Below are 18,712 nucleotides of genomic sequence, written 5' to 3'. Positions count from 1 at the left end.
TTCTCTACTGGCTGGCTTCAAAGCCGCGTAGAACCAAACTGGCATCTACCAATTTTCCAAGTTGTGCCACTCATATTTTTTTAGGACTACCTTTTGACTTTGCTCAACAACTTCAGAATATTTGTATCAAATCAGGTTTTCGTTACAATTCTACCCAGGCATGTTCCAATTTGACAAGCCCAAAAGTTGTCATTTCCAAGCCGGTAAGTTAATACATGATTACCATTAATCATGCTCCTATCGCATGAGCATTGCTGGGTACTGAGGATGCATGCTTGGGACCGTTTGACAACCAACAATTGACTTGTAACTCTTTATAAGTTGGAGAGCATTGGGTGACATAACTCTTCACTGATTCTCACATTGCTAAAGTTCACCGACCAACCCAAGCAACCCACTGAACTGAAAAGCTCTTTCTTGCTCCTGAGGCACATTGATTTGATCTGTCTTAGACTGTAGGGTGAACCCGGGGTAAAGAGCATAACCCACCATTTTCTTGTTGATTCGAACGATACCAAGTACTCCGACAAAAATCCTACATCCTCTCAAAGCCATGTTATCATGGGAACTCATGAAAGGGATAATGGCCGTGGGAATGGTTCAACAATTAAGGTTTGTTCTTGGAACACCTTGCTGTACTTTTATTTCAAATGATTTAATAACCAACGGCGATTATGGTGGTATTGACCACGGGGTCACAGAGCTCTAGCGCGTCGATGCAAATCTCGTCCGGACTCAAGTTATCATTGACCAGGTTCTCAATGATGGCTGGACCATTTTCTTCGATGAAGACCTTGCATGTTTGGGCGATTCCATGGCTGACACCTTCGAAGATATTGCAGACCTGCAAAGAGTAGCAATTATCGTAAGTGTCTTTTGTTTGCAGCTATCAGTTATCAGAGATTAAAGAACAATTACTCACAAAAAGATCAATAGTTGCTTTCCAGGAAAAGAACAATGCAGATTAAGCCAGAAAATTGCTAACTAAAAGGTCGCTGAGCATTGACTCTATTCATCGTTATGTAATAAGATATGCACCCAAAAGACTTTATGTTGGGATATTTTTGTGTAGATTTATTTGCCCATTTTATGGTTGACTCAGGAAAATGCCATTCTAATTCCTTAGCTAAGACCTTGAGCAAAGTTGTCTTTTATATAAATACCAAACTTTTTTGTTCCACGAATGCAAAGGGATGTACTCGTATGCAAGACACTTATAGCAACCGAGATTAAAATGACGCAACATTGGACTTTATAAGATATCATTCACATCCACAAGTCGTTTCATAGTACTGATGATATGAGGTAATGCAATGTACAATGTACAAGTACTCATCATCATACTGTTTTTTATTGGATTATGGCCAGATTTGTACAGAACATTGGACCCGGCAAGAATCAGGAATCGTTGTCTTAAGTTTGTCTTATTTTGGAACAGAAACTCTGTGTCATGGTTGTAAATCTTAAGTTTAATGCTTCATGGCTAGATGAACCCTAATGAGGCAAACTTGGCAAAAATAGAGGATTCCTTTATTTCTATTTTGTTTCCACTTTGATATTTTGACATTTAGACCACATCTGCTTGTCCTTTGCTTTCGCGTCAACTAAGGCCGGCTATGATTTAATGAAGGTTTGGAGTCTCATTTTTACCCTATTCAGTTATAAAGCGGAGTCAAAAACTGGGCCAAAACATTTTTTTTTTATTTTTTTTTCGTTTGTTTTTTCACGGGCTTTTCTAACCGCTTCAGGGAATGCAACCCCAGTATGAATAAAATGAAAGGTTATAATTCGTCTATTTATTACCTTTCAATCTTTATAGAATATTTGGTCATGATATTGAGTCAAAACAGTTGGCTGTTTTTTTGCAAAATTGTGAGATGTTCCTTCAATAAGAACAAATAAAACCATTCATTTCCTTAAAGGTCTGATGTACTTTTGCAATTTTAATATGGAGATGACGTCTTTAAGTGAATTAAACGGATCATTTCAAAGGAAAAAGCAACAGTTTGGTTCGATCGAGCTACATACACCATTGTCAACTTTCAGTGATGCTAAGCTAATTTACTGGTTAACTCAGATTTTTTTGTCATCAGGGTTGCTCAAATCCTCAGTTATCCATTTAAGTTGCCATCAGTATAGTTGAATGTATTCATTGAAATGGTTTAATGATATTAGTAAATTCAAGGTAATGAAATGGAAAATATGTTGCTTACATTTAGTATGGTGAGTTCGAATTTCTTCAACCTTGCTAATGTTTTTGAGTTCAACAGATCATTAAAATAGAGAGCTACTCCGTTTTCAGGTTTTCCAACTTCTATCATTTGTCTTCTCACAAGTAGATGAATAAAAAACCTCGATTGGTATGTTGAATAAACACGCATCTATATCTTTGATTTTCAAAGTCAAATTTGACGACGAATGTGCAATTTGCTAAATAGACGACGGTACTTGGCTTTTTGTACGAAATAGAGCAGCAACGCTGGAATCAGTATTCTTGGTGAACAATTGCAGCAGAAAGTTCACTTCTTAATGGAAGATCCTAGAAAAGTGCTGATGGATTCCGATCTGACTGAACGAAGCCAACTTCGGTTGAGTGAGAACCTTCGCTCGCCTTTGGTGGTCTCATATCTCTCCGAGGGCGAGGCCCTGCCTCACGCCGAGTCCACGAAGAACCCTACCCCTAGGAGGCTGTCCTCTCACTTCCACGAAAATGCTGGAGAGCCCCCAGAATCGCCGAATGTGACGCCAATTAAACGGCCCATTCTCTCCACGCCCTTGTATATTGAGACGCCCAAGTCTTGCAGTTTTAGCACACCTCCTAGTCGAGGTGGGTTCAAGCGATCTGATGGCCCACTGGCCTTGGCTAAAACTAGGGTTAAACTCTTTCGAGCTGAAAGCGAAATGGGCGATTCGGCCAAGGCCACAGAGAATGAGGTCGATTTGGTAACGAAATCAATCGGAACTATGACTGGGGATGTCAGGGATCTAAGATACGATAGGGCCAAAGAGGACATCAAATCAGTTCTAAGTCTTCTTCAAGAAAGCATTGATAATTTGGAGAACATTAGGGACCGCCTTGGCGATCAAGACTAATACCATCCGCAACACTATTTGCGGAAGAAATGCCCATAAACAGAAGCTCGCACTTTTGTCGAATCAAATTTTTATGTTAATAAATTCCCCGATGTCTGTTCACTAACCTGTTCAACAAATTCAATAACATCATCCTCGGTTTGATCGGAAGTCAAGAAGTTGTCAATTTCTGTCACGATAACTCGACAGATGCCACAAAGGACAACATCCTCGGATTTGGGTGCATGAATGGTTTTGGCCACCGCAACACAAGAAAAGGCCAAAGCCACCAAAGAAAAAAGGGCAAGTGTTTGCTTCATGATTTCGTGAGGACGACCTACTTGGTGGGAACAGCAAGGGAGTACTCAAAGGTCGGGGTTCAGAGTATCATCTGATCAAGAAATCCTTATCAACATAATTGAATCTTAAAGGCCCCGAGTTTTAGATAATTGGCCGCTTTAAAAGATTAAGAGAAAACCACCTGGGCTCTCTCTTAGATTTGCGTTGCCACTTATCTGGCCCAACCCATGATTTGAATCGTTCATATTTTATAGCACACTGCTATAAGCGCTCAAATTACTTGAAAATTTACTTACTGTAATATTCAGCCACCTACATCTTACATTGGGGATTCGCTTTTACTTCAATACTTTACAGTTGAAGTACAAACAACCAAGACCTTCGTCTCTCTACTCTAGTCTCTATCTCTAATCCAGAGGACATTTTAAAAAACTAGGAGAGAAAAATTCGCTCGCAAAGCTTGCACACTACATAGCGCAACCTCTCACTTTTTACTCTATAGTAGCATGTAAAGGATCTAGACGGAAAGAGATTTGAGACCTAAGCGAAATATGAATTGCAATTTTTCGTATTGTGTATACTGAAACAATTACATAGCTTCGCAGTAATATTTTCTAACTTCAAAGTCTAGTCCACGAGAGGCAAGAAAGACTAAATCTTGATCATCAGGGCTGTTTGAAACATGCAACTCTGTTTTTTCGCTTTTCTTACCATTTTGTATTATTTGCCATTGTTCTATGACTATTTGTTTTTACTTTTTTGTTTCCAAATGCTGACTTTCTGCGTTGATTTTTTTCCCTTTTCGGTGAAAAAAATATTGCTGAAGACCTTTGTCTTTCGTCTTTTTTCAGGACTTTTGCCTCTTATTGCTTTAAATATTTTTTTCCTAAGGCTTGATTATCTTGCTCTTTGCTGAATCGTTCAAAATTACATCGTTTCAGCTTTCTCTCTTCAATTTCAACAGTACATGGCTAAAATATCAGGTTGCAGATTTGATTGCTCAATTCAAAGTAGTTGGTGCTTTGCTTAGACACCTAAGCGTTGCTATAATCTATATCAAAATCATTCAGAGTTCAGCTTGACACAAAGAGTTTTTTTTTTCGAAACAAATGCAAAGGGTTGCCTTAGTAACCTAGGATTAAATGTCGAGGGATCCCATAGTGACACACATGTTGTTCAGTTGGGTATTCCACAAGGCTGCATATTAGGTCCTCATCTTTTCATAAAATTCATTGCCGCTCCACTGTATAAGCTAAGTATCACTGACAGTGTCTCTTCTTATCCTGACGATACGAACTTAATTTCTGGCAGAAATGGACAAGATTCGAGTTGCCTTGCAAAGAAATTAAGATCGAACATACTGTCGGCTCGCCGAGAGAAATATGGCCTTGAACGAAATCAAACCCGTCATTGGCGTTGTCAAAAGCTCCACTCGAGGAAAATGGAGGTAAATGTATTGAGCAAGTCTTGCACATGAAGGATTTAGGTGTGGTCCTCCAAAATAATAGAAAGATCGAAGGCAAGCAAAGATTTTGAAAAGTGTGGTTGGTTTTTTCACACGTTTAATTCTAGAGATAGTAACTCGATGCCAACTCTGTACAAGTCGATTGTTCAGCCACATCTTGAATTTGCCACGCTCATTTGGGCTCTAATTAGTTCTGCAGGTTTGTAAAAAGACGTACAGGTCCAACGATGTTTCACTTGGAACATCACAGGAAAAAGAGCCCTGAGCCCTGTTTTTAAAGCGAAAGAGTGAATCTTAGATTGAGAAAATATCGTACTGTACTACATAAGTTGGATCTTATCTCGATCTAAGATTCACTCCTATGCTTAAAAAAAAACTGGACTCTGGTATTGGGAGAGACTAGAGAGATTGGGGCTGCACAGCATTCAGAAAAGGTACGACAGATCTCTATCTAAGTCTCCAAGTTTTCAAAAGCATTCATGAACTTTGTCCGAACCCAGGTTTTGGGGGTCAATTGCAGTCACCGCAGAGGCTTAACATGCGTGTTCAGAGCACCTTTAAGCCCTCGAGAATTCAGATTAATTTGTACAATTTGCTTCCCTCAAACATTTCGCAGAGAATATGGAGATGTTTATCCTTGAACAGGATATAAGTCCAAGACTTCGATACGTTTCTTCATGAATTTAGAGCCAAATTTAATATATTAGTTCTTCTTATTTTTAAGTGCTAGTAGTACACTTCCAGATGCTGTAACGAAATTTGCAAAGAATGCTTCGTGATGTTTACCACTTCACTTTATTTACCACAAATTGGGAAATTGACTAAAAGTTTTTCAATCCTTTAGAGTTGGTGGAATGAATAAACTGTTCGATCACTAATATTTGGATGACAACTATCATTATGGCAAGAATTTCCCCGTGAACGCGCATCAATTCTTGGATCCAAAGATCGGTTTTAAGCATCGCAAATTCCCAAGCCTTGGGGTCCGCAAAGGAGACTGGGCGAGAGGTTCTCGTTGACGAGTTGGTCGATGATATCAGGTCCATACTCTTCGATGAAGCTACGGCAAATGTCCTCCAAACCAATGAGGCCAAGGGGGACGCAGATCTGAGAGATCAAGGAAAAAGCTTGGATGGGAACGTGTTCCTTTGTTAAATAAAGTCCATCAAACTTTGGCAACTCACGTTTTCCAAGAATCCAAGGATGTCTCCTTCAGTGGTGTCGTCGGTGATGAAGTCGTCCAAGTCTTGGATGAGGACCTGGCAGATGTCACAGAACACGTCGATTCTGGCCTGGCTCAGAGCCTTCATGTTGGAGTGATGAGGCACGGCCATGGTGGAGGCCACAAGGGCGAGCAAAAAAACGGCGGAGGTCTTCATTCTTCCTTTTCTTCTTCTTCTGCTTACGTTCCTTCGAAGACTAATGGAATCCAGCGCTTTATATACCTCTTTTATTGTTTATCAATCAAGAGATTTGCGGATCAATTACAACAGAAGATACCAGTGTACTGCAAATAATGAAGCTAACCCTTGTCTTCAATTTGATAATAATTAAATGCTATTGCGCACAAGGCCAAGCATTCAACTCATTATCTCAACTCAAATAACCAGATTTTTCTAGAAATTTATCGAGTTTATGAGTCGGATTAAAGAGACTTCTAAATATGAACAACCAAGTAAGAATAGTTTGATTTCAATTATATCATACTTATTAGGAAAGATATTGTTCAATCTAACCTTCTCGTTTTAGTTATCGCCTTGAATAAATCTTGCTTAGCATTATTAACCTTTGAACTAATACACTGTTCAATCACCATTAGCATGTTGGCTTTGATTTCAGATTTTCCTCCACATTATTTCAAATGCTCTGAGACGTTTTTTTACCTATAGAATGCATTTTTCGCATATTCAGATATGAATTGAAATAGCAATGAGAATGAAGTAATTTGTCTCGTAATTCCTTGAAATATCAGAACTGCGAGAGACTTCTCATACTGGGAGAGATTAGCGAAGTCAGAATTGATCATTCGCCAAAGTCGATTCGAAAGTGGTCTGATAGGGTCCTCAATTGTAACCGATTTGAAACACTTTTGTAGGATGTCTTTTGTCCTACTTTATGGTCGCCAATTCGAGGTTTTTCGAAAACACGGACTTAAGGTAAGACCTGATATCGTTATTTCTAATGTCAATGAAACATAACCACAAAACCAATTGCCAAGGAATTGTTTGTCTTCTTTAAAGCCTTCAAATCAAAACAGTTTTCCACCATTTGGAACCACTCCACCTACGTTGCAATATATTTCGATAAAACTTTGATGGGCGTATAAATGGTTTTTGTAAATTCTACACTCGACCCAAATTGAAACGACAAGAACCACCAAATTTCACAATATATCTTCTTTTTTTAAAAAAAGTCTTGCATTAGAAATCAACGAAAGATGTTACTTTTTCGGGAAAAATCGCAAAAAAATTTCAACAGACGCAATTGTTGATGGCAACAAAACTTGTCTGACTCATCATCTTGTCACCAATAAATGAAGGAAAATGGCTAAGGATTAATGTTTGACTTACAGAATGTCATGTTTTCACATGAATGTAATTAATTTCTTGGAAACTACAATTTTGAACAAAATCTTTCAAAATAGGGAGAAGTATTACAATGAGCTCATGGAATTCTTACCGTATTTAGGTTTAATAGCATTTTTTCTTTTTTCGCAAACATGAGATTCAAATCTTGTAGTTACGAAGAAAAAGACAGAGTTCTGAAATAATGACAACTTGGCTTTCCTTTTCTGTAACCGTCCTGGACGCATTGAATCAAATATTTTTTTAAAATATTATAAAGTTTTTATTCTACGGAAGGGGGTGTAACTCAGTGGTAGAGTGTCCGCTTCGCATGCGGAAAGTCCCGGGTTCAAATCCCGGCTCCTCCACGTTTTCTTGCACGATGCAAATTCGATGCTTCTTTCACATTTATTTCAAGTTAACTTTATTTCCAAATGAAAGCTGTGTTATTAAACCTATGAAGGCTTCGAAAGTCATTTTTTTACAAGGGCTTTGTGTCAAGCCAGGTATTGTAATCCCCAGTATTATTAAGATGTAAGGTAATAATTCGTCTACTTATTAACATTTCATCCCTTTTCAATCTTTGTTATGGATCAAGCATGTTGCTCATGCTCATCCAATGTATCCTTTATTCTAGTTATGTATATAAAACTATACTAGTCAAGAAATACAATGAGTGCAATAAAGGATACATTGGATGAGCATGAGTAACATGCTCAGTACATAACAATAATTTATCTACTAACGAATTTGAGTTGGCAGACCAAGCTAGTCCTTGAATGTAGGGTTGATCTTGAACATTATTAAAAAATTTGTCCAAGTATGACTTGAAAGATGCTACTGGATCAACAACGCATAGGGCTTGTCAAGTGAACGCGTTCATGAACAACTGACATTATTCCATAGAGCAAAATCAAAGACAACATGCCCAGCAAATCAGCACTGTGCATGCATTGAATTATGACATTTATTTCATTTTACCTCCATGTCTAAGCAAATATAATAGTGGTATTCACCAAATTACGCCAAATATGTTCATTTTGTTGGTTTTTGGAACACCGTTCACTCAAAATCACTCGTAACAAAAGGAACTTTAGAAAAAATCATGTTGGATTCCAGCTCAGATTAGAAAATTAATCCACTTAAAACCTACAAAGAGATAAAAAAATTAAAAACGCAATCAATAGATGTTGGGAGTAACCTTAGTTGCGTTTCCAACTATTTTTTTTTTCAAATCCATGGAACAAATTATAAGATATCTCGTTTTCAAAGATTGCATTTGCATCAAATTTGACTGCAAATTGCTCCTGTTATATCTTAAAGCAATTGTCAAGAAATATAATAAGCTTTTTATATGCCTAAAATATAAATAGATCTTTTTCATTTTTCTGAAGCACGTAGAAAAACCCGAATATAGTTTGCAATATGACTTAAAACTTACTTAATGTCAATATTTCACAATTGTGATGCCATACTTGTCGATCATAACTTTAATCAATATCAACTTAGGTTTGAATTTTGACAAATTTCTATTAACGTTAAATCGTACAGCGCTGGTACGTAAAAATTAATTATTGCAAAAAGTGACAATTTTGAAAATTAAACTGTCGCATGTATCGTTCAAATATTTTAGGAACATGATAGGATTGTGAAGCTTTTGGCACTTAAGTAAAATGAAAGGCAATTTTGAATTTTTTGTAAGTTGTAAGGGACATTTTTTGCTACTTTTAGCTCTTAAAGAAATCTTAAAGCAAATGGAGAAATAATATTTCTTGTCGTGTCATTGAAAAAGACAATCATATTCCTTGGGAATAACTGGAAACATAATTAGGCCATTTTTCGATCTTTTTAGGCGTAAATCGCAACCTTTTAGTTGTAATAACTAAGCATGTGCTAAATAGAAGTTAATGAAATTTTACGTCAATACATAACTAAGAGTATGTTTAATACTGACTGGCTACGTTTTTGACAATGATGCATTTTAAGGGACTTTAAGTTATTTTACACACTTATCTGAGCTACTTTTAAGCATTTGTATTTCACAAAAGTTGTTCCTCTTGCTTCTTTGACAAAGAAAAACATATCTAGATGTTTTGGCATTTGAGCAAACACTTACTCAGAATATATAACCACCGTGCTATATAATCAAGTTTTATTTTACTTTTTGGGATACAATAGAAATTTCGAAATCGCCGCATAAGTTTAAAAAAAGAGCAATGTAAAAGATGTGGGGGGCAAAATCTATGAACATTGCTCTACTCCAAATATTAGTCCATTAAAAAACCACTTTCCCGCATTAGGTTTTTCTTTAGAACTGTGTACCAGACATCTAAGAAATTATTCTCCAGAGTCTACATTTATTCTGATCTTTGGAAGGGAGAAGGGGTCCAGGACCAGAAACTGCTAGGTTGTTGATTCCTGGCGAGTTTGGGGCCAAAACGACTTGACTTCAGGGCCTGGTCAGCCGTGGACAGACGTCAGACAGTTAGGAGGCCCACATCATTGGGAATGTCTGGGACATACCTAGATCTCAATTAATGCTAAGAAAATCAATGAAGTAATCGTTGCTCCTGTTGTCAAAAGCCAAGAAATGGCAGCAAAATGCTTTGTCATATGACAATGAGCGATAGAATAATTGGTACTGGCAAAACAGAAAGCAACACAGCAAAATTTTGACTTTGCCACCTATAAGCAATGGGGCACACCAAACTATAAAGTGACATTCCGAACTATTCAGTGGGCCATCAAACCGTAAACGGCACACCAAACTATAAAGAGCCTCACCAAACAGTACAATGACATTCCGAATTATAAAGCGGCCCACTAAACCATGGAAGGGGACACCACAAACATTTGTTGACACACTAAAAATAAAGTGGGAAGCCAATCCAAGAAAAAGTAACACTAAGAATTTGGCTCAACAATTCTTGTTTGGAAATAGCAATGCTTGAAGTAGAGTGTAATATTTTCAAGCCCCTCAAACATGACCTTAACACTCGAGCGCTGGCTGCAGGAAATCTTGTATCTCCAGAGGCAAAACTCGTTATCAGGAAATATTCACTTGTTCCAAGGGCTGTACGAATTTGGAACAAAACGCCTCTGGAAGGACGTAACTGCTCTACGTTAGACCAATTCAAAACTTGGTACGACACCTCCTCAAGCGATATATATTCGCCATGAAACCACTCAATGGAATGCCCTACCTATTCGATTCGATTCTATTCTACCTATACCTATACGATTTGAATTTTATATCTCTCTTATAACCTTCGTGGTTCCTGGAGATTATGCTTACATTACATTACTTGGCCATCTCCAAAGAGTCACCAATGGCGATTGAAATGAGCCTCTACGTTTCACGAGAAGTGTTCAAGCAAAATTTTGCATTTTCAGATACAGACATCAGAAAACAAACCAATTACAGTTACAGTGCATTATGCATGAAATTAGTCAAAAAGATTAATTTCCACAGAAAATACAAAATTACTATCTCCTGAACATTTGAAATTATGACTGCTTAGTATTTTATTCTTCCTTGAGCGTGCCACTTTTTACGTTTGTTGTGCCATTTTCTTGTGCGCATGTGTGCGTTGACCTGCGGGTGCCACTTGCTTTTTATTGTCTGATCATTTCCATTTCACCCTTTCAAAACTGTTTGTCAGAAATTGATGACATTTGATGAGATGAAATACTCATAGATTATGTATGTATCCTTGTGTCCACTCCTATCGCTTTAGTTGAAATTGCTAATGAGTTAGATGTGCAGTAGGTATCTGAGCAACTTCAATTATGAAATGATATGCATGTTGACTAGTTGAACTTAGATTTCTTCGAAATTTCCGCAGTAAATAGTGAAATCTTTTTCGAACCTCTCGTTGGGTGATGTGAGATCGTACTACAGTGTGACCGTAAATACACTGTTTCAGAGAATAAAATAGATATTTGGGTAACCAAAGGCACGTGGTAAATATTATCAACATTGAAGAGGGATATTCCAATTAACACAAAGGTACGCATTTGCTACTTTATTGTTGTTTTCTGTTTGTGATCTTCTCAATCAAATTCCTTTGGACTGAAGACCTGATTCAGTGCAATTGTCAAGCAGGGAAAATCCTTCTTTGGCTTGAGTATGATGCATCAAGTATCCAAAGCCTCTACATTTCCACGACTTAAAACATTGGCTTCTAACAGGGAAGCTTCACCGGCTTGACAATGTCTACTACTATTTTTCCACCATGGCTTTAGAGACATTGTTTCAAGCCTTCAACAATCATTACCCCGTCCAGGGTCCCAATCTTGACTCTTTAAAGCATTATGATGCAATACATTTTGAAAAATTGAAAAATTATGCGGAGAGTACATACTAATGTTTATTGATTTAAAAAATGTCGACACGAAGTCTTCAAATGTTACGGGTTGGGACTGCTTGAAGCAAAAAACACAATTTCTTTAAAGAAGTATGATCTTGATGGGGGAAAAGCCATAAAATATTGGTCATCTAAACCGTATGAAAAATAAGTAGCAACGAGTAACGCCATCATATTTTATTTCAAGCAACGGTTTTTTCCGTCTAACACCTTGAGAAGCAGCTTCAAGAAGTATGGTTTGGGATTGAGCTTTCAGTCCTTACTTGCGTCTATACCAGAGTAAGATGAAAAAGGTTGTTGAATTGAAAGGTGATTGCACTGGATACTAAATGAAATAATTTACTCAGTCTGTTCATCAGCTTTACTAGTTTTATCACGGGTCAAGAAATTTACGGTAGAGAGCACAATTTGAAGGGCAATAAAGGGCCCCGATTTTAACTCGAACAACAGATACATGATCCAAATTGATCAAAGGATAATTAAAGAAAGTTGGTCACAGTGCCTGAATTTCATTTACTGCATCTGAGCTAAAGAGGAGGAATTCTTTGGTAAATTCTCCCTTCAAGCTGTCAAGACGAATCAGCGAATGTTCAACCCACTGTCAGGCCAACATTTTCCTTGTGAATATTAAGGGGAAGGAAATTGAAAAATCAAGAGCCTGAGAAAGAAGAGACGAGGACTTCATTGTTCTGCTTGGATTCTAGAGGGCTTGAAGAGGCTCTCAAGATGGTTTATCTTTAAGTTATTGGTTATTTTGGAGATTTCAGGTGGCAGAATCTTCTGAAATATTCCATTTACAATATCAGCACCTGGCTAATTTGTTGAGGACGATGTCTTTTTGCAATACCCTTTAGGTTAACAAACAAGGAGCCTCATTCAGACAAATGCATAAAAAACTGAAAAGTTCAGATTTTTGTTTCATTGCATTCTGACACTATAACCTAAAACGATTTCTATCAGTGCCAATGCAAGATGATTTAAGACGCCACAGTTTTTCCAGCAATTAACCTTTTTACGTTATTATCAAAAGCGAACAAGTAATATTCTCCATCAGTGGTTTATTGATGCTAACCACGGACTTTTAGAGATATGGATTGCGAACGAGCTTCCCGCCAAATCGGCCTGCTCTTGGTCATAGCAACTCTGAACCACTTTTCAAATTAAAGTTAGAAATGAGAAACGTAGATCTGGCTAAGAAATGGTTGGTCATTTTTCTATCATTTACTTGTAAAGTGGATCGTTTCAAAGTTATGTTGTCAAAAGCTTATGTAGCTGACCAAGAGCAGGCCGAAAATTCGAATTTTATATATTGTTTTCTACATAACTTTGGGCACCTGAGTTCCCTAAACATAGGTTTGAGTTCAAATTCGGCCAAGTTCATCTACTTAACCAGATCTTGTGGTCGTATGATGCGCTTATTTGGAATAAGAGTAGGTCAAATTTGGAAATGAAATTATTTTCCTATATTGCATTTCCATTGGCTTAGCCATACGAGCATGGCCAAGAATGGGAGTAATACAATGCTAACTTACATACACATGTAGAGCATATTGATTATTTTACTTTTCCATATTGGAGTCAAAATGGCAAAGTTGTTAGTAAGAAGGTTGGATTTAAGCTGGATTCAAGGCTCTCTGGATCGGGTCTCACCCTTAAGCTTAATATGTCAGAGGCCCCCTTCCCATCATTAATCCTTAGCTAATGAATATTATCAATGCTCATTAGCATAACATGTTGGCAGGAAAATTTCGAATTTTAGGACTGTTTGAAACAAAAATAAAACCATGAATTTGGCAATTTATGGGCATTAATGAGGCAAAAAAAGAAGTATTGGTCATCTAAAGTTTTAATAAAATTCATGGTAACGCGTAACGCTATTACATTTTTTTGGCGAATAACAGTTGCGTAACGAATAACTCTTTTTGGCCAAAGTAATTGTAAGTGCAATTCGCTCCTTCTATTTAGGAACGAAGATTGCTTCAGATTGAAATTCATAATATCCACCCATTTTTTATTATCAATCTAAAAAAAAGTCAAGTATAATGAATAAAGACAGTTTTTATTGAAAAAAACTCCTTGGACAAAAGTAAATCAGTAGGTTTAAGGATCTTTATGTTCAAAATTGTTGCTTTCGAGACATGTGACTTATATTCGACGTCAAGGCATGGCCGTTCATCCGCTATTGGTAACTAAAATCAAAACAACGATGAATTATCTGAATTATCAAAAAAGTGTTTGGGTCGTTGCAAACTTTAAGCATGTGACAATGAGAAAGCTCTATGATGAAAAACAAAGGTATTCTCCCAGTAGCGGCAAGGAAGTCCGCAAATGAAAACATAATAAAAAAACGAAAGAGATGGAAAATTTCCTCAACTAAAGTGCTTGAAATGACATGAATTGACATCGTTTTCCAAATCCATGATCATACCATGTTCCCAGGCTCCTGTCAATATATAAACCAAAGCAAAAGGTTTACTGTTAGAAAAAACAACGATCATTTAAAAAAAAAACATCCCTCAGTATGTGTTTGCACTTTGGCCATCACTTTCCTAGTTGGTTTTCCTTTCACCAAATCCTACAAAAACCAAATGTCAGTAAAAAAGTATCGACGAATCTGGATTTCTCTTGAGCGGTAACTAGAAATCTAATTCAAAGATAAGTTGTTATACGCAATTATGAAATTCAGTCGTGCATATAGATTGATTGCAGTATAGAAGTAACGTGCGTAATGTTTACGAATTCAATCGTGCAATTATCCACTTACTCTTTTAATGAATCTTCTCGCGATGAGTTGAGATACGAATAGAAATCACCCATCCAGTGTTATCAAAGCAACTTCTCTTTAGTGATTGTAAACGAGCATCTTGATAGAAATGGAAATATAAATCAAATTGGATTAGAATGGTTCTGATTGACAACTAAAAAAGTTCTCGAACATCTTATGCACTTGACCACTGATCACTCAAAGTACGTCAATCATCTTTGAAAGGTCTGGGGAAGTGTCAAAATATTTTGACATTATAAGAATAAAACTCATGAAGCGCTTGTCTGGTCTACAAGGATAGTGACCCTTCAGTTTCTTCTAACTTTGCAGGCCTATTGCGTCAGCAACAACCAATGCACAATGCAGATTGATGGGAATAATTTTTAAGTCAAGAATAGAGGAAACGCTCTTATGAGATGAAGTCGTGAATGGTGACCAGCAAGGATATGGGAGCTTGACCAACTGTGCCTCGCTAATCAGTTGTAAATGAGCTATATCATTTGAAAGAGGCAGCGATGGGCAGTGATGATCAAAGATGCCTTGACACGGACCTTTGATGAAGTCGGTGTTCAAAAAAACCTATTACCTTTCCAGAGAAATTCCATAACATATCTCGGCATTTTTTTGCCTCAAAAAATCATAGGAAACCATCGTAGATAATGGAGGCAAAAATATCGAGCACGTTTCGTCCATGAAAGATTTAGATGTAGTACTCCAAAATAATGGGAAGTACGATGAGCATATCTAGTTAAAAATTGGCGAAGCTTTTCAAGCATGTGGTGCACGGGTTTAGAGATGGGATCAAGAAGCAGTTTGTAAGTGTTGATCCAGAGGCAGGATTTAAGTCAGACTTGGACAAGTTTTTAACTAAAATTCCTGATCAGCCCTATATTCAGGGGTTAGCCAGATCCGCAAACTGTAATTGGTTGGTCGATCAAATATTAAATGAATGTAAAGTCAAGTAAAATTAATACCTTTTTCCGTCTTGAACTGCTGGTGATCCCATTTTCGGTAGTGGTAAGGAAGTTTGATTTTATTGCTTTATGGTATTCTAGCCCATATAGAAAACTTACACGCCTACAAACATTGTGAAAAATAGAATTCTCAAAAAACTATTCAATGAAAATTGGGAGCACCCTGAGTTAGCACTTGATTATATATTATGATATCATCTTTTACACCACTACTTAGTTATATGGGATTCAATGGTCCAAATTTCATCGTTTTTAACCCTAAAATGCCCCGGTTTTATCTTAATTCAATGTTATAATGTGGATTCCCTTACTCTTCACTGTGTGTCTTGATGATATACAGCCACATGCTGTCTTGGCAATCTTCAAATTTGTGGATGGGGTGTTCAGAATCATTGATCATATGATTGATCAAAAGACGTTAAAAACCAAAGTTCTCGGACTCTGCTTTGAAAGGAGCCTCCAACGATGGCATTTCATTCGATGCTAAAATTACAAGGTTGCCCGGCTTAGCAAAAGTTTCTCTCCTTTGAACTCAATGAGGTTTTTTTTCTATGCATAAAAGAAAACAAAGAAGACTGGGGCGGAATTGTTGGATCAGCAGTTGACGTTCTCGACAGAGAGCAGATTTAAAATTTCAAAGAATAGAGGGGTTGTTAAAGATTATTTTCAAAGCAAGATGGATGGAGATTGTTGGGACAGTTTAGGTGAATTTTGTTCAACTAAAGCTCGTTGAAGTAAAGATAAGTGATCCAAATTTTCAATGCACCAGAAATGATGTCACTTTTTTGTTAAACATTTTCAGTCAAAACCAATTGATTTGGATATAGTACACTAAAGGTTAATTTAGCTTTTACAGTTTCTAGTTTGTTCCACAGCATAGAATGAAATATCTTTATTTTCAAATGTACCAATTGTCTAAGCATTTTTGTTGTTTCTACAGAGTGGTGCGAAAATGCGAAAAAGAAAGGATGGAAAACAAATTTGCAAAGTTGATAACCCCGCCGGGCAGAAAAAGCAGAAGAGGAAAATGGCAAGATTTTTTGTACATTTTAGTTGCACATTTGCTTAGTTCAAAAAGTCCTAGTTGACGCCGCATGTGAGCCTTTTAACAATGACAAATTACCAGCGCCTCGACATTACCACACGCCCACTGTGTTCCATCCAAAACAAAAAAACTGCATAAAAGTTTGAATTATCTAGAAGCATGAAAGAAACTGGGATACGCCCACTGTAGAGGTATCTTTGCCAAACGTTTTGGACTGGGTTGTCATTCTTAGACTAGGGGGTAAGCGGTTCCAATAAGGGATAACTCTTTGGCTAAATAAGTTTGCTCTCCATTGAACTCTTGTGGGTTAAGGCCTCGCTAACAAGCTCGTGGTACTTCGGAGGCCCGTTTTGTAAAGCTCGTAGCTCGGAGTTGGAGGCTTGGACGTTAGCAAGTATGAAAATACACTCGTAAAAGTGGTGAGTGGATGTCATTCTGGGTAACGTCCAAGCCTTAACTAAGAGGTACGAGCGTTTAAAAAACTCGCCCTGGTGACAAAATTTGTTATATTACATGCTAACAGCTCATTACGTTCAATTTACACAACACTAACTTTAGTCGAAAATAGATTGTGGCCAAGCTTTCCTTTTATTAGAAGAAAACAGAGCACCTTGGCCAGAGCTAATGTCTCCAGTATTTTACATTGGACGCTTGTGAATTAGCTTTCTCATTTTGAATCGAGATCATGTTAGGTCTGTTTTTCTCAGAAATACTTCCTGTTGATGCAATATGATGCTAATATTGAGCTTTTATTGCGACTCATGGACCTGTCAACGAGGATATAAAGAGATAGAAATAGTTGTACAAAAACATACAAGATAGATAAAAAAAATGAGAAGTCGACCCTATAAAACAGATGATTGAAATTGTGATATCACTGAAAATTATATGGACACTTTCAGTACACATGGAAGTAATGAAGAGAGGATGGGCATAGGTTGTTAATGCAGGAAAGAAGTGAGGATAATGAAATTCTTAGTTATTGAATAGGAGAGGATGGACCAGATCGAACAGATCCTGTTTCAGCTATAGTCGTTGATGACATTTGGCTGGGAGACGGACAAAAGTGCACGACTGCCAATATTCTGAAAGGATGTCGGGCCAAGAACAATAAGTTATTAACAAGTCCTTGACCAGGAAGGACAACATGTGTCCGAACATCGCCTTCGGAAAGGTCAGGTTCCCAACACGGTTGGACACTAATCTGGGGGGGTCTGTTTCGCCTATAAAATGCGGCCATGTCAATAATGCATGACCTCACCATCGGGCGGAATATGAGGGGAGTACTTACTTATTTGCTTATACTTTTCTTTAGCCGAATTTCATGTTAGACCAAGCATTGTCAGTGGTATTCATTATTATTATCATTGGATTTTCCAAAAAGCGCAGGTTCTAATATCTTGTAAAACCACGCCTATGTCAATTGCTCCAAGTCTCAAAAATGTATTTTGAAATGATGCAGTCCAGAACTCTAGGAAAATTTATTTTTCTATTAAATTTTCTTCAAAACTGAACTATGTAGAAATAGCAATAATTTCTGCCAGCTGATTTATACCCCGACAAGTATATCTAAGCTACATAGAGATAAAATATTCCCTTGAAGAAGACTCATGACATGTCACACCTTCATGATTTAACAAAAGAGCAAAGGTGGGAAAAGAGTAATAATGAGGATAAGAGGGCGATGAACCAGAAATTTACTTCACCAAAAAAAGGCATTGTTTGACCAAAATTTCAAAAAAATCCAAATGATTAATATAAATATATTATGAGAACATTTCGTGGTGGAGTAGCTTTCAAGTAGTAAATAATTGAAGATTGGTGTTATAGGCAGCTGACAGTCTCTTGTAACTTTTTCCTCCCACTAACGATCATTGCGTTTTAGGTTCATGCTTAATCTTTGAATATTTCGTCGCCGGCTCATCCCAGAAAAAAAGATTGGAGATATTTAGCAATCGAGCACAAATGGTTTTATGACTCATCGAAACAAGCAGAAACTTTTGGAACACCAAGTAAGGCACCAATGGTAATATCTACATACAATAAAGTTCATGTTTAAAAAAAGTCCTAATCACAAGTTTACTCACCTTCACATTGCATCAACAAGAATAGTTTTTGAGAAAAACAAATCTGAAATTATCTTGATTTCCACAAAAACCCA

At 37.2% G+C, this 18,712-nt stretch overlaps 2 protein-coding genes and 1 non-coding gene across 3 annotated transcripts; 1 reads left to right on the top strand and 2 right to left on the bottom strand.

Moving 5' to 3' along the window:
- Nucleotides 1-626: 626 nt before the first annotated feature.
- LOC131887385 (uncharacterized) lies at nucleotides 627-3,489 on the bottom strand. Its single transcript, XM_059235981.1, has 2 exons — nucleotides 3,201-3,489; nucleotides 627-844 (listed from the first exon to the last, which is right to left on the bottom strand). The coding sequence occupies exons 1-2, from the start codon at nucleotides 3,390-3,392 to the stop codon at nucleotides 656-658; spliced, it is 381 nt and encodes a 126-aa protein (XP_059091964.1). The 5' UTR covers nucleotides 3,393-3,489; the 3' UTR covers nucleotides 627-655.
- Nucleotides 3,490-5,613: 2,124 nt separating this feature from the next.
- LOC131887394 (prosaposin-like) lies at nucleotides 5,614-6,277 on the bottom strand. The gene is made up of 2 exons (XM_059235993.1): nucleotides 6,022-6,277; nucleotides 5,614-5,944 (listed from the first exon to the last, which is right to left on the bottom strand). Exons 1-2 carry the CDS (start codon nucleotides 6,214-6,216, stop codon nucleotides 5,792-5,794), a joined length of 348 nt encoding a protein of 115 aa, XP_059091976.1. The 5' UTR covers nucleotides 6,217-6,277; the 3' UTR covers nucleotides 5,614-5,791.
- Nucleotides 6,278-7,697: 1,420 nt separating this feature from the next.
- On the top strand, nucleotides 7,698-7,769 carry Trnaa-cgc (transfer RNA alanine (anticodon CGC)). Its single transcript has one exon. It is a non-coding gene; the product is annotated as a tRNA-Ala (tRNA).
- Nucleotides 7,770-18,712: the final 10,943 nt, after the last annotated feature.

Source organism: Tigriopus californicus, chromosome 1, assembly GCF_007210705.1.
Source record: "Tigriopus californicus strain San Diego chromosome 1, Tcal_SD_v2.1, whole genome shotgun sequence".
Taxonomy (NCBI): domain Eukaryota; kingdom Metazoa; phylum Arthropoda; class Copepoda; order Harpacticoida; family Harpacticidae; genus Tigriopus; species Tigriopus californicus.
Note: the sequence above shows the minus strand (reverse complement) of the source record. Positions and strands in the feature narration are given on the sequence as shown.